The sequence below is a fragment of the Pollachius pollachius genome, assembly GCF_949987615.1.
Source record: "Pollachius pollachius genome assembly, chromosome: 5".
NCBI classification, from domain to species: Eukaryota; Metazoa; Chordata; class Actinopteri; order Gadiformes; family Gadidae; genus Pollachius; species Pollachius pollachius.
Window position 1 is genome coordinate 18516105 of NC_136938.1, and position 15985 is coordinate 18532089.

The window sequence follows — 15985 nt, forward strand, 5'->3', positions numbered from 1 at the left end:
TGGTTGAAATGCTTGAAAATTATGAACTTGTCATAATATGAAGAAATTGTGCACGTCCGTTCATGTCAGCATCAGCCTTTAATATGATTTATGCAATATAGGCTACTTTTTGCCTAATATACTATACTATAGGCTAATATAATATACTTCCTAATGAATATAAAACATCTATGCAATCAAACAGTTGCTGGTTTCTGGGGAGACTCAGGTTTTTCTGTCTGAATATGCACGGTATTCACATCCGATCATGGAAAATCCTGCATCGATAAAGAGGATGCAGAAGCGTTTAACTGATTCCAAATTTAGGACGAATGTGAATAAACCATTCACACAGCAGCGTTCACACTAGCAGAACAGCAAAAATGCACTACCAAGTACCGACGGAGTGAATCATTTTAACCAGCATAAGCGGTGTGATATGACAGCTGCTGTTGACACAGTTTGCATTTTACAATTTTCACATAATCTCGAATGGTTTCGAAATGAAAAGATAGAGTCAATCACCAACCCCCACCCAAGAACATTGTATAATTTATAGGCATTTACTTCTATAAGCCATGCAATACTGTCACTCATTTAGCACTCCAATTCTCCCAATTAAATTTCATACTGTTAAACACACACTATTTTTTCCCTAGACATCAAACTGCTAAGGATGACGTCCACTAAATGTCTTTCTATCGAAGATTTGAAGTGTCTTAGGTTCAAGGTCACCCCTATGCAGTCGACAGCATGTTATCCTAGAATCTATCGCGTTAGTAAGAGAAAGTTCTCGAAACATATGCTCGGGAGAACACAACCTGTTCCTCTACCTACCCATAACTACCTGTATTTAAACCCTCCCTTTCAACCTGTCTCTCACGGCATTCTTCATCTACACCCTCCACTGCCCCGGGTCCTCACTGCTTCCTAACTCTCCAGGTCCAGAACAGGGATTCATAGATTGAACGCAAGAAGTCCATCCAGGGCTCCGAGCCAACCTTCTCCCTCCCCCAACCTCCTGCTTACTACCTCATCCTCCAAATCTGCTTAACTGAATACTGTTGAAAGCGTAGACTGGAGAACCGATAAAGGAAACAAAAGTAGGACAGAGTTGATTAAATTCTGAATATTTTGTATCATTCTTTAATCCGTATGACATTTTTTATAACGAATCTTCCTATGTGTTATTATGTTTTGTCATAGTAATAATAAATACACAGTCTGAAATTCACCAAAAGCGTATTGTGACTTTATTTTTTTGGGGAATGCAACTGTAAAAGGCTGATAAGGAGGACAGAGAGGGTAGTTAGCCCACATTGGCTCACAGTAATGGGAGAGATTCGGTCAGCCTTGAAATCTCTTTGCAATCTGGGCGACCCTGTCGGCTCTTAATGATTATACTGCAGCCAGATGAAACCCTAGGCCTTTTGGTTTTGGACACATACTCAACACTAGATCCCTGGGACCTAAGTAACTGCCTCTTTTGGTGTGACTGGGTGAGGCGCGTTTACAATGCACTCTGCTTTTTCTTATTGCTGATTGCTGACTGCAACTTCCCTTATCTGTCCATCTATGTCTTCATGTATCCTTCTGTCAGACACTTGACATCAAGTCTCTGATTTAGACGAGATCCTGTTCATCTCTAAATGCAATCAAATGCTTAGCTTACTTCGACAGCAAACATTACCATCCGGAAGAGACTAAAAGTAAACCAACATCTACTACTCTGAGCTGCTCATTTTGTGTAAAAGGAGCTCTTCAGGTAAAGCTTGTGCACCAATATAAATTGGTACAAAGATAAATGTTTTCAACAAAAATGATTACTGTGGTCACCACCACCATCTCTTTATGTGTCTGTATGTATGCGTGTGTGTGTGTGTGTGTGTGTGTGTGTGTGTGTGTGTGAGCGTGTGTGTGTGTGTGTGTGTGTGTGTGTGTGTGTGTGTGTGTGTGTGTGTGAGCGTGTGTGTGTGTGTGTGTGTGTGTGTGTGTGTGTGTGTGTGTGTGTGTGTGTGTGTGTGTGTGTGTGTGTGTGTGTGTGTGTGCAGGAGCTAACACGGGTGCTGCCCACCTGCGTGAAGAGCCAGTGCAGCTTCATGCGTTTGGCGCTGGCGTAGCTGCACTCAATAAGACGCGGGCGACTGTTGACGTCCACCAGGCACTTGTTGTCATCGTCGTCTATGGTGGGACTGAGCAGCCCGACGTGCAGCAGCTGGGTACTGGTGTAGTACACATTCTGAAACAAACAACCAAATCAGACCATTCAGGAAGCTGAAGCAGAAGAATACATTCCCCTACGGTTCTCCTCATATTACATGTCGATTCTATTGTCCCAACGTGTCATTGCATTTGCCTCTATTTCTCAACCAATCAGGAGCCTCCATGCGTTAAACAGGACTACATTTGCGCCAACGTGCCACTAAATCTACCACCAACGGCATCAAGAATCAGGGGGAGATGCCATTTCCCGGCAGACTTCATGGATCCGGTATATTGTATTAAATAGATTATATTGTTCAGTTTTATACAAGTCTCCTGATTGAAATGTCCTTAGCACACAATACTACACAATAATACTGCTTTACCATCCTCTACCTCGGTGGAAAGACGTGGCCCCAGGTCATAAAATATGGAAAAGGCAAGTGGGATGTTCTTTTTGTGTTGCTAGGTTTGAAACGGATTTGCATCTAGCTTGTTCTTACTGACTTGAGCCCTTACACAGGGAATGTGGTGTGGACACCTCATCATTTATAGAGGAATGATGAATAAGAACTCAGCCGCCATGAGGCATCACTAATTGCGGCCTCTTCCAATCAATCAAACCCTCTTATGTAGTGGGCCCATGTTAAGTAGGCAAAAACGAAATACCATAAGCACAGGCATACCAATAAAAGCCTAAATTAGATTAATTGATCAGCAATAATCAAAATGTTTGAGTGATACGTGTTTGCTTGTGTGATATGTGTGTTCATGTCTGTGTACATAATTCTAGCCTTTTTTCAAATATGGTCGCCAACATTCAACCGTATATATATTTAGACGATCAGCCTTGGAACACAGGTTACCAGTGGCTGGCAGCCATGCATGCATGCATTGACGAATTAGAATTTGCTATGCAAATTAGGACTATATCCAAAATAATCGAATAGGAGAATGGCGATGGATATAGTAGTAAGCAGATGTATTGGTTTTATCGTGTGCAGATAAGAAGCATATGAATGTATTTTCATTAGTTTACAATAAGAATGTTAACAAGGATGATTCCTGAGTAAGTCTACAATGTCATTGTAGATTTCGATTTAAGATAATCTTATAAAAATGTGTATATATCCACCAAAGTATATAAGTATACATGTATGTATGTATGTATGTATGTATGTATGTATGTATGTATGTATGTAGCAGACACTGACTGAATATATACACAATAGGTTTTACAGACGTTGAAAATGTGGTCTCGCAATGTTATGGATTTTTTTAGCTGTTTGAGTGGCAGCACCATCAACTGTATGCACGTACAGTCCTTGCTGTCCCCCATTGGAATTACACAATGGGGAATAAAGAATTATCAGACTTCCTATACTGCGACCCCTAGCTTCACGCAGAATTGTAACTATGCGCTTCAGTCTCTGTAAGCATGCACAGTGGCAAGTAAACACAGAATCAAAACTTGTGGAATTGTGGGCACTATTAGAGAAAGCCTCCTCGCTAGGGTAGTTTTTATGCGCTTACCTAAGGTTGTGTGAAATAAAAATGCCGCTATGGGATCTTCTAAACACTCATTTAGAATAAAGTTGATCGCCAATTACCCAATTTTCGAACACAACATTTGCATTTGGACATAGAGAATGTCAACAACAAACCTAGGGTCTGAACCAACCGGCCAAATCCTTGAATTACTTTTAACTAAATGTAGTTCAACCAGGATCATTATTACGTGACTAAAATCATATCTCTTACCATTGACTCAGAATGGTGGGTCAGTCTGCACCAACCTCCTGCGAATCACCAACTAGATTGTCTCTTCAAATGAGTTATACAAATCGACTTCAAGGCTGCTGCTTGGGCAGCATATAACTTACTTTAAGTGGTCCTGGCGTTATATCTTTAGGCTCAGGATGTGCAAACAAATTGTGTGTCTGGTCAAAACATTTGCACTACCACGTTCCATGTGTGAATATTGACGATGAGTGTGGAAGTTTCAGTGATCCCTGATACATAAGATTTTTTAAATATTTGCCCCCAATTAATGAAATACAACCTCAATATGTATGCATGTATGTATGTATGTATAAATGGATAAATCAATGGAAAAGGTCAAAGTACTAAGCATCTCTGTAGAATAGAGAAATGTACAATCAACCCAAAATGGAAAGCACTCTTGTAATTGCTCGCATGCTCTGCTCCATCACAACAAAGCAATATTCATGTACAAATGGAGCATAAGCGTTATCGTTTCCTTGAATCAACAGTGAAGGATTTAAAGTGGGCCTTAAGAAAGGAAAGTGAGAAACAATAAAGAAAATCCCTGGATGATTTTCCTTAAATGTTGCCCCAGATATTGGTCCCATGTTGAGCTTAAACTTTTTTTTTTAAAATAATAAACGGGGGATCTATACCAACCAATGGAACAAAGGGAATCTGCCAAATTAATCATCTTTTTCTCCATTTTCCTCTTTGGGATGGACGATGACTTTGTATTCTTATCGAAGGGCGGAGGATGTGGTGATATGGAACAAAGTGATATCCAAGCGAGCATTCTTCCTGTCACGGATACCCCAATCAATACAATGAAATAGGTCCTCACTAAACCATTGAGAAAAGAAAGACATCTATTTGAGTGGATGTGATTCAGTTTCAACTTAAATCTTAATTTATCTGGAGATTCTTTCAGTTGCCGTTAACTCGCATTGCTGCAGGGCCTTGAATAAGCTGCTTGTTAGCGTAATAATCTATACATTCTATTTTGATATTGGAGGTGAGGTTTTTGCTGTCATGCATAGCTTAACCAATCGCAGGGGCAGCACGCGGATCATGATGTAATCCTGAAATTGGCCCATCACACATGCTCACAGGGGCATATTTAATATAGGTTTTCTCTGGGGACATAGAAGTCCCGAGTCTGGAGAAAAATTGACATCACTGGCAGACTGGAACCAATTTCTAACAAATATTAATAAGACATGGAGCCCTACGGGATCCGAAGCTTAATAAAATGCATTTAGATTTGGCAGGGACAGAAATCTTGTAAAGAATATCTTGTGTAAAAGAGTTACATCTCAACGGTTTTATGTGTCAACGGAAACCAAACGTCTATGAAAGTAGGATGCCCTTTATTTAACCTTTATTTTAATAAGAAGCTCATTTTGTTGTTTTTCCCTCCTCTTTTTCATTTGTTCTTTTCATCTCATAATAAATCGAAAGGCCCAAAGTGTAGAATCCTAAAATTATGAATTTTAACTTTTTTCCTTACCCAAAAGCTGCTAGCAAGAAAATGCATACTTTAATTATACATGTATGATCAAGATTTGCTCTGGGTCACGAAATGAATGAAACCTTAAAGATAGAATTACATCATACATGATTTATCTAGCAATTAATATTAAAATAATAGACTTAATCAGGTTCACATCATTTTACAATAAATTGGTTAAACCTTGCGCACTTTAAGACACCAAGAGCCGAACTCGCTGCCATGTTAATGATCTCCTCAGTCTAAATTGGACCTTGGTGTAATGAGCTTCAGAACTAGCTCCACAGAAAACATCCATTCCCATGTTGCTCTAGGCTCATCGTGACTTGTGCTTTTTTAATCTACTTGCCAGGAATAGTCCTGCCAAGCCTCAGGGTTTATTGCCCGGACTAATTATGAATGTCCAATGGCAGATGCATATTCATTGCAATTCAGTACATTGTTTTAAATATCATAAATATGTTTGTTCAGTGAAGCAGTGAAAACATAGCATGCTAAAATAACAAATCCTGACAATAGAGCATATTGGTAGACTACACATAAGTGTGGCTTCATTAATTTCTTGTCCAGTGAAGTAAACTTTGATTTATAGCCCTTGGTCACTATTAAAGTATAACATGCATCACAAGGGGAACTGAAGACCATGTGAGGTCATCCCCAAATCAGTTGTCTGCAGAACAATCCAGAAAAGGCACTCGTTATCCTTTTGAATGTTAATCAGTATTCCTCAATATTATAGATCATAACATGATCATGTTTAACACAATTGATAAAAAGGTTTTCAGGTTTATATATATTACATGTATGTTTATATTTGTATATAGATAGATTTATTGTGTAGTGATTGTTGAGAGCAACAAGTTGTTAAAAGGTCATACATCTCTATAATATAGCATATTTGAGGTCTTTCAAAAGGACAAATATGGCATATTATAGAGTATATATTTCTATGGCTTGAAAATAGCTTTTTGTTGGCCTGAGATATGCCGGTTAAATTATGTTAATAACTAACTGTGGCATTTCTCATCTTGGTAATTATATCAATGATGGCTTCCTTCTTGGTAAGTGCATCAAACCTCATCATAGAAGGATGTCTGTCTTTTATGTTAGCTCAGCCATTAGTGTGTGATACATTCATATAATAGTGTGAGTGCAAGACCAGCCAACCTGATCTTAACATTTATTAGGTTCACACAGGCAATGATAAAGGGTGAGCTGGGATACTGCTGTCTGTGACAGCATTGAAGCCATGTGGGGTTTTACCCCTTGAATATGATGAAGATAAAACAATGATCAAAGGAGTGTTCCTCTTTAATGGTGGCTGCCAACATCTGTCCAAGCAAGTTAAAAAGCAATTACAAAGTCAGAAGAAGGTCTATGGTAGAAAAAAGCACAGGGGTCAATGTTTCAGTGTTCTTTGTATTATTATCAATATACATAAGTATTGTAAACAAGAAACATCCGTTTTTGTTTTTTTAAACGAGTTGGGTCTGCAGCTTGGTGTTAGGGATTGCTGATAATTAGTTTGTTAAGGAAAAGGTGACAAGTGCTTTGTGATGAGCATGATTCTGTAAAGCTCTCAAAGACCTTTTAAAGTCCAGTGTGAGGATTTCAACCTCGGTTTAGATTCACACAGCGGCACTAACGTAGATGCATGTGAAATGCCAAGAGCATCTTTAATGGATTTACCTGTTAGCTCAGGACACCAGAGGAATATGATTTCAGCTGCTGCACTACATAAAAGCACTTTCCTTGCGTCAGTGCAAGGTTATACAAGCCCTGAAAACAATGTTCTCAGTGCAAATGAAATCAAGGGATCAGTAAGGGGGCTGAGCGAGGAATAGGAATGGAGAAAAGCAAATTGTATAAAGATTGCACTGCCAAAATAAGAGTTCTGCATTATTTTAGATCTAACCGAGCACTTCCAAAAACAGCCAACTTCTCTATTTGGATTTTGAGTTTGTTCGATGAACACTGAAATATAATCTCCCCAGAGTTTGGCAGAGACAAAGTGTATCTCTCAAAATGAATACAGAGAAATGGATGTTAGCACATGGGTCTCAAAAAGCATTTGAAATGGAAAATGCAAAGTAACAGCTGTCCCCGTAATAAAACCATGATGAATAAACAACATCATCAAAAATAAGTTAATAATATGAATAAATAACAGTGTTTAACAGTGTTCCTACCTGAGGTGTCATTCCATGACAAAGATACAAGATGGGCACATTGTCGTTTTCAGGCCCCTGGTCCAGACACAAGTCATTCTTCACTGAGTTTTTTAGCTGTGGAAAACACACACACACACACACACACACACACGCGCACACACACACACACACACACACACACACACACACACACACACACACACACACGCACACACACACACACACACACAAACACACACACACACACACCAATTACATGACATTATGCTATTGGTAAGTATAAAAAAGTCATAAAAGACAGTGCTTAGTAAAAGCAACTCTAAACTGTACTTTTAAGTACAATTTAAGAAAAAAACATTATGTGTCATTGAGAAATGTGACAATTAAGAATGGCTTGCATGCGACATAACTCGTGACTAAACTATTTTAACTTTAACATGATGCTGTTTGTGTGAGCCTTAGACTGGCCCTGTTTCCGAAAGCATTCTGAATCCCTCATCAAATGGCCAATTGAAACGGTTGTGAGATTGCGATGCAGGAGAGATGTTTTCTTCTTCTAACCGGGGGGGGGGGGGGGGACAGAGAGACGGAGACAACCGCTGTCTAAACCCTTCCTGAGGTGTTGTACGCCACAGCAAAGCAAGCTTGTAAACTCTAGTCTGCACCCATTCACGGAGACAAACCAAGGATGTGGAGCAGACCTGATACCCAGTACGTGTGTTAACTCCCGTAAGCTACCCATGCGTACAAACAGGTGCGGACGCGCTGTGTTGGCCTTTGGTGTAAACTGATTCTTTTTTAATCTACAGAAAGCAATTTTTTCAATCAAAATAATCTTTAAAAAAATCTAGATCCCATCTAGATTGAAAAAAAAAATTTAAACCTAGATATCTGTCTCGTGTAGACAGCGTCATTAGGTGTAGACGTGACATTAAAAGGACACGCTATAAAGGAATCAAATTCCCGCTGGCACGGAAAACGTGAACAGAAATAAAAGCAAATAGTGTTCAGTATCTGAGAGATGGTTTAACTGCTATATAACAATATACAATGGAACATTCTACTTGTAGAGCATAGCTAGGTCATAAAATTGTTTGTTGAGAAATGAGTTCTGAAATTAAAATGAAAATCCCTTTGAATGCAAAAGACATTTAGAATAATAAGCACTATCTCAGCTCCCCCTTTCAGATAAGGCTGACCTATTTCCTGTACAGGATCTACCCTTTGAGTTTTCCTATGGAGAAGCTCCACCGTCAAACATATGAAGATGGGGATTAATCTCAGCAATAGGGATTTTTCAAATATATTGAGGAACATATATGAGCAAAGGTACCACAACAATGGAACAATGGCACCCATATGCATTTCCCATATATGCACTCTCCTCAGCCTTTTATTGTACGCATGCCAAAAATAATCATGTGACATTTGTGTAATTATTTCAAATTCCGTCATAAGCATGCATTTCTCCCCTGCAAAGAATGCAAAACACATACTGCATTCTACATAGCATCAAGTGCTTTAAGCAATATTCTATCGACCCAAAACATTGCAGTTTGTTGTGACCTCCATACTTGCACCATTATAGAATATTGGGATGTGGATTTCAGGATGGCATTACAACTATTGTATTAAACAAAAGCTTCACACATATCAAATAATGCCTGTGTATTGTATTCAATGACAAAAGGCAACACAGTCTTTTCTGGCAAGATAAAGTGGCATATATAATGACAAGTAATTGCACGGTGAAAAAGGAACATGGTTTGACTGTATTCATTGGATTTCAACTTGGGACTCATATTTCCATATATTTGGCATCCATATTGCCTAAGATATATATATATATATATATATATATATATATATATATATATATATATATATATATATATATATATATCCACTGGCCTTATTCTGTATTATTTTCTTTTTACAGAATAAAGCCAGTGGACAAAACAATGAACAATATCAAGCATGATCAATCAATCTTGTCAAGATCCTAGAGCAGAACATCTTTCTCATTGGCTGGGAATGACTTGACAGCTATCCCCAAACGACATGTCGTATGTGATGAAGGGTTGCACTCACCACGCCGTATGCGATCGTCTCGGTATACATCCTCATCTCAGGGTAGATGTTGACCAGATACCATCGGAATGTCTTGCACTGCAGCCTCTTCCTCAAAGCCTTACGCTCACTTATATCTCCGATGTCTATTCCTGAGTCCTGTAACCAAACACACACACACACACACACACACACACACACACACACACACACACACACACACACACACACATATACCACACACACACACACACACACAAATCACAATACCAGTTAAGAACACATTGAGGTAATTATGCTACGGTTCACTGTACCATTGTATGTTTTCCATATTTTCCATAATTGAAATCTTAGCCAGTCCCAACTCACACAGCCATACACCCCTGGGACCCACCTAACATCAACGCATCTCTTACTGAGAGCATGCTGGATGAAACTTCACCGATTTTTAATGCGATGTGATTGTTGGCAATTAAGGGACACGGTGGAACAATTAAGTCGCATTGGCCACAGCTGAAACAAATGAGTCTAATTAAGAGGATGAAGCAAGGATTCAGAACGTTTCGAAGATCAAAGGCAGACGGTCCAAAGCCAGACTAAATAAATCATGAACACAGCTTTTCGTACATTTCAAACAAAAATTTGAATATCCATGCTGAAATATAATAATGAGATGGGAAGGAATATATATGAAAATATTCAGAAATAAAAAGCTGAAAGAAAATGAAAGTGCAGAAAATCCTGGGTAATTATACCCCAGGGAATCGAATATTATACTTAATATGAGAACTTGTTTTAATATCTAACGTATTCAAGTATTTCTGGGCTCATTTCATTGTGAGATCCTCTTTCGAAAGAACCCATTATAATATTGCACAAAATTAATATCAAGAAGGGCAAAGATAAAAAGTCATTTTTGATGCAGCGGTCAGTTGTGGAAATGCAATTTTGAGGTCATTATAATTACAAAAGTAATGAGCTGCGATGGCTAACCATAATTACGAGGAGTACAATTTCACAAAACATTCAACTATGTTGACAATCTCGAAGGCTGGGTGCCAGAAGTGCTTTTGATAACGTCAAGTGTTCAATATGCAGCTATAGGAGCTTGGGAACATAGCAAAACATGTCTTCTGAGGACCTTGGTACCCTTGGAGGGCCGTGAGAACAGCCAGACGTTGTTTTTTTAACGCCTTTGTCTGTGATTACCAAGGCGCGTGAATTAGGGGTCTCTCTGATGACGTAATTAATTTGCCCTGGCATGCGTACAGAGTCGACAATAACACCTCTGTGATAGAGGCCCATCATAGCTACTATGAATACAACCTCGGGGTCATCGGGTGTGCATACACTTTCCTTGGGGGGGTGTAGGCTATAGGTCGGTAGGCAGTTTACAGAAGGGGTGCTTTGAGGTGTGTGGAAGATAGGAGATAACACATAAGACATTGGAAAAAGGGGGATTTGAAAAGACAAAGTCGACAACCCATCAGCACAAAATTGATTTTCAAGTAAAAGGGCAAGAAGATTGATGTGCATGACATGATTCAATGGAAAAATATGTTTGGCATTTCACTCACTGATACACACCCAACATAATCATTGGTTTGAACAGTATATTTGGTGTTTGCTGTATTTCTAATAAATCTATTCTTGACCCTTTCTCAATGACTTCATTTAGAAGGTAAGCAATCCTTTACAGTGCTGCGCGGGCCTCAAATAGTTTATGGACATCATCATTAAATCCATAATTAGTTGACATGTTAGTTAAAAAAAAGCTGAACTCTAGTATAAATGAAATGGGAGAGTGCTGCACATTCTTAAACATTCCATTCCATAGGATTGCCTGCAACATTACTTACCTCCTGAGGAATGTTCCAGGCCATGTAAACATGGCTTTTAAACTCATCCATCCACACCTCTGCCACTCTCAGAGCATTGCGCCTCACATGGGATGTCAGGTCCTCTGTGTAGGGCTTATGGGCACGCTCGATATGGGCAACCCGGACACAGGGAAGGACTTCAACGCTGCCCCCACACTGCCACACCTGGTATCACACATTACAATGTTACGAACAGAACACATCAAGTGTAATATATGAGTGTCATTGTAATTCAGAACACGTTTTCATGCCAGACCAGAAGGGATCTAATACTTACTTGTATTCTAGGTCTATTAATAACTTTTAATAGACACATTTTATACAGTCTTTGTACATTGCATTCACTCCAGAGAGACTGCCCAAGCAATCTTTTGTCTGCTTTTCACTCTTGCAGAGCTAGCGATGTACACTTCTAAACACTGATTTTAATGTAACATCCATTGTGAACATTTTGAAACATGGGATGTATCTGGTTTAATTGCGTTTTAGTTAGGCTTTTGTTTAGGGAAGGGTACTTTGTGATTAGCCTATTGTGTAGAAATATTGACCAAGTGATTGCTCTACAGAGAGGAATTCTGCTGCCAGACGCTAAGCCCTGTCTCCTCCTCTAATAGGACCCTTAAGTATCCCTATGGAGGCATAAATCAATCATATTTTGAGGAAAATGATTGGAAAATGACAGAACCATGCCAACAAATAGGTAGAATTATGTGTAATTTCAGAGATAACAGTGAGACAAACTACTTTTTGAGACAACTACAAATCTAGCCACATTGTCTAAAAGAACAACATTGAAAACAAAAGCATCTTCAATTAACTGCTTTACTAGTGAACTGTGAAAACATGAGCGGCGTTCCAGCATCTACATGGAAAGTGTGCACGTGAGTCATGTTCATCATCACAATTATATACACTATTAAATTATATATCATGCTTCAGAACTTCACTCAATCAATACCTACTTTACAAAACGAAAATCGTCAATATTTTGGTAATCGTTTGTGGTCTACTTGACGAATAGTCTACTCATTTACTCATGTGCGTAGCATACACGCTATGTGCACAATATGCATGCACATAGCATACACATTATTGATGTCAAGCTACTTAGTGTGAATGAGCAATGAAGATCCATAGCGGTCTAGACTTTTTGCATAATTGATGTAGGTAGTCCTTAATGATCCCAACCAATACTGCCGGGCAATGGAGCTATCCGCTTGGGTTTGCTGATGATGTATTGTTACTGACTGGCTTCACTGGCAATGTTCCACTACTTCACATTTGCAGGTGTTGTGGGAAATGATCGGTTTTGTTATACACCATCAGCCTCCTCATGCCCAATTTTTGAATGTTTTTGAGCGTGCGGCAAAACATGAATGCAACTCTATGCCCAATAACTCATTGGCTAGTCAGTGCAATTCAACTTATTTCTAAGAGCAAAGTATTTACCCTGGCAAATGTTTAACACTGATTAAATATGCCTCACTCAGCCAATGGCAAGCTCATAGTGATGGTGATTCATGCAATCTGGTATTATTACTTTTTCTTTCTGAAACAAGAAATCATTTTAATAGCAAAACCAAAGTAAGTTTTAAGTGTTGTATGCTTGTTGATCTTAGTTGAGAGGAAGTCTGTGATTCTGTAATTTATTTCTCTGCTGTGACACATTGTGCGCCCAATCGGGTCTCTTGAGGTAGGGCTAGAGGTATATAGCCAGCCAATATGCTATGGGCAGGAGATTAGTTTAGTGGAAGTACTCATCTGGAGAACAAGCCCGGGGACTATCTTGATTCCAGGTGTATAAGTTTGTATAGCATCAGTTTTATCAGCCCCATTAGGGACAAACATATAGTACAACTGACAATACTCAAACCTCCCACTGAGCATCATTAAGTCTAGCCCGGCTGTCCAAAATAAAAGTAAACACATTTAAGGCCTGAACCTAGCAGGGATCCAGGTATCCTGTAGTAGAGCAGAATTAATTGCTCATACATAAGCAAAGAAGAATGTTGGCTAATAATGAGTAACCAATCCATCAACATTTATAATGTCCAGCAAATAGGCAGGATTCGACTCTATAAAAACTCTGTGCGTGTGGGTGGGTGTAAAATGTATTCCGATGTATTTCAGTAGTCTTTGTTATAATTGTTACAATTGCTTGACTACCGCAAGCCCCTTGCCATCTGCATCTGCTGCAGTGATTTTGGCTGAAAGAGAAGGAAGTGCCTGATCACTCCAAGCCTCTGGCTGGAAAATGGCCTTGGTCATTTCTATGTAGGGTAGATGCATCAAAGCTATCATGGCTGCATCTCTCGGGATATGCTGCTCTGTTTGAGGCCCATCTGCTTGTGGGGATGTGGGGACGAGATGGGATCCAAACAACTACTGACTCCGTGTCAAAGCTGATGCAGATGCATAAATAAAATGGCTTGACAACAACTCAAGAAACAACTCACCCCACTCGCTCCCCTGAAACTGAGATCTATCATTGGTGTCCTACAAACTCACTTCAATTTTTCTTTCAATCCTGTGTTCCCTAATTCACCATATAAGCCGTTGCCAGCTGCAACAGGTTTTCAGCAAGAAACGTCTTATCTCGCCAGAATTAAAAGATGTACCTTCCAACATTAAATTATGAAATCAATGTTTTGTAAAAATTCATTGGATAAAGGCGCAACAGATCATTGGCTGATTTTAACTTTATGTGACGGAAGATGACAACCTACCCCAACGGCTCTTGATAAAACCGCAAAACATCAAAGAATACTTAAAGGATAATTCCGGTGTAAAATGGATTTGGGATATGTTTTGTATGATAACGAGTTGAAACGTTCGTTTTGGAGCACAAAAACCGCATATAGACGCTTTCTTCAGTTGGCTGTTTTAAGCCGATTCTATCAAAAAGCTATAAACTTGGAACGATGGGGGCACTGGTTATGGTAAAAACTAAATCGCTATTTTTAACCACTTAAAAGGCTAAAAGTAGCCTGATACTTCTTAGGTAGTATAATAAGGGTCTTAACATATAAAACGAGGCATGGAGAACTTTGTAAGTGTACAGATTGTTTATTAAAAATGACATCTTATACACACAATACCACCAGTAGATCACCTGTCGACGCCATTTTGTGTTTAAGACTCGAAGTAGATTGGCGAACACAGAGCTTGCGTGTTTCTGACGGATGTCACAATCTCTGTGTTTGTCAATCTACCTATTGAGTGAATGAAGTGTCGTGCTACTTTTAGCCTTTTAAGTGGTTTAAAATAGCAATTTAGTTTTTACCATAACCAGTGCCCCCATCGTTCCAAGTTTATAGCGTTTTGATAGAATCAGCTAAAAACAGCCAACTGAAGAAAGCGTCTATATACGTTTTTTGTGCTCCAAAATGAACGGTTCAACTCGTTATCATACAAAACATATCCCAAATCCATTTTACACCGGAATTACCCTTTAAATACTAAATCATTCTTTCAATTGCTTTGAGCCAAATGAATGTCCAGAGGGGAAGGTGAGGCCAACCACCCTAGCCTGGCTGCCAACTGCACTAACGGGCCATTATCATCGCTAATGTCCTACCCATTACCTGGATGAACAAAAGCAACATCATGACTCACCCTAACGCCCAGCTCAACGTTCTCTCCGCCATACACTTCCATGCCTTCGTCCAGCAAACCGATCTCCTCAAAGTACAGCCTGTCAACCACGAAGCAGCCAATCAAGGCAGGGCTCCTGAAACATTGAGGAATGCAGTTTGATCCTACTTTCAAGGGAATGGTTACAGCGTGATTATAGTGAGGCACAAAAACAACTCTTTGTTCTGATTGAAAAATGTTCTTAAGCTAGACATATTGGGTTTGTTGTTTGATGATGATGTTGTGTGTATTTTTGTTATTGTATATTTTATTGACACTGTGATTTCTTGGCCGTTCATGACTTCCACTGGTTGTGCAATCTCATCTGCTTATGACGCATGAAGTTGAAATTTGCAAGTTGACTCTTATATATGTCCCACCTGATGGGTGCACTGTTGTTGGCGTTGTGCCACCAAGACTTGGGTGGGTTGAGGTAGCGGCACCACAGCTCCCAATCAAAGCCCTGAGCAGACAGTGGATACTCTTCAATCTCAAATGTGTCATACTTGATGTTATCAAATGATGGGGAGATTATGCGAGTTCTGTCCTCCTTAATGCGCTGGAGAACTGGTTCAGCCCTTAAAATATGGAGGAGGAAGGTAATTTTCTATAAATATTCAGAAGAAGAAGACAGCTTTATTCCATGAGCGCAGTAAACATGGCAGGAGAGTAAACAAATCTGATATTGTAAGCAGGGTGACTTGATTAATCACTGAATTGTCAATACTTTCCAAATAAATAGATACGATATGACAGAGAGGGAAGTTAAGTAAATT

The 15985-nt window shown here is 39.3% G+C and overlaps 1 protein-coding gene across 1 annotated transcript in view; it reads right to left on the reverse strand.

Moving 5' to 3' along the window:
• Positions 1–15985, reverse strand: part of galnt18b (UDP-N-acetyl-alpha-D-galactosamine:polypeptide N-acetylgalactosaminyltransferase 18b) — a 42610-nt gene that overhangs the window by 3023 nt on the left and 23602 nt on the right. Inside the window, exons 5-10 of the mRNA XM_079736382.1 lie at positions 15590–15787; positions 15192–15306; positions 11556–11741; positions 9718–9855; positions 7645–7740; positions 2054–2218 (exon numbers count right to left, since the gene is read on the reverse strand). Of these exons, the coding sequence (XP_079592508.1) occupies positions 2054–2218; positions 7645–7740; positions 9718–9855; positions 11556–11741; positions 15192–15306; positions 15590–15787 (898 nt within the window). The remainder of the gene's footprint in view (positions 1–2053; positions 2219–7644; positions 7741–9717; positions 9856–11555; positions 11742–15191; positions 15307–15589; positions 15788–15985) is intronic.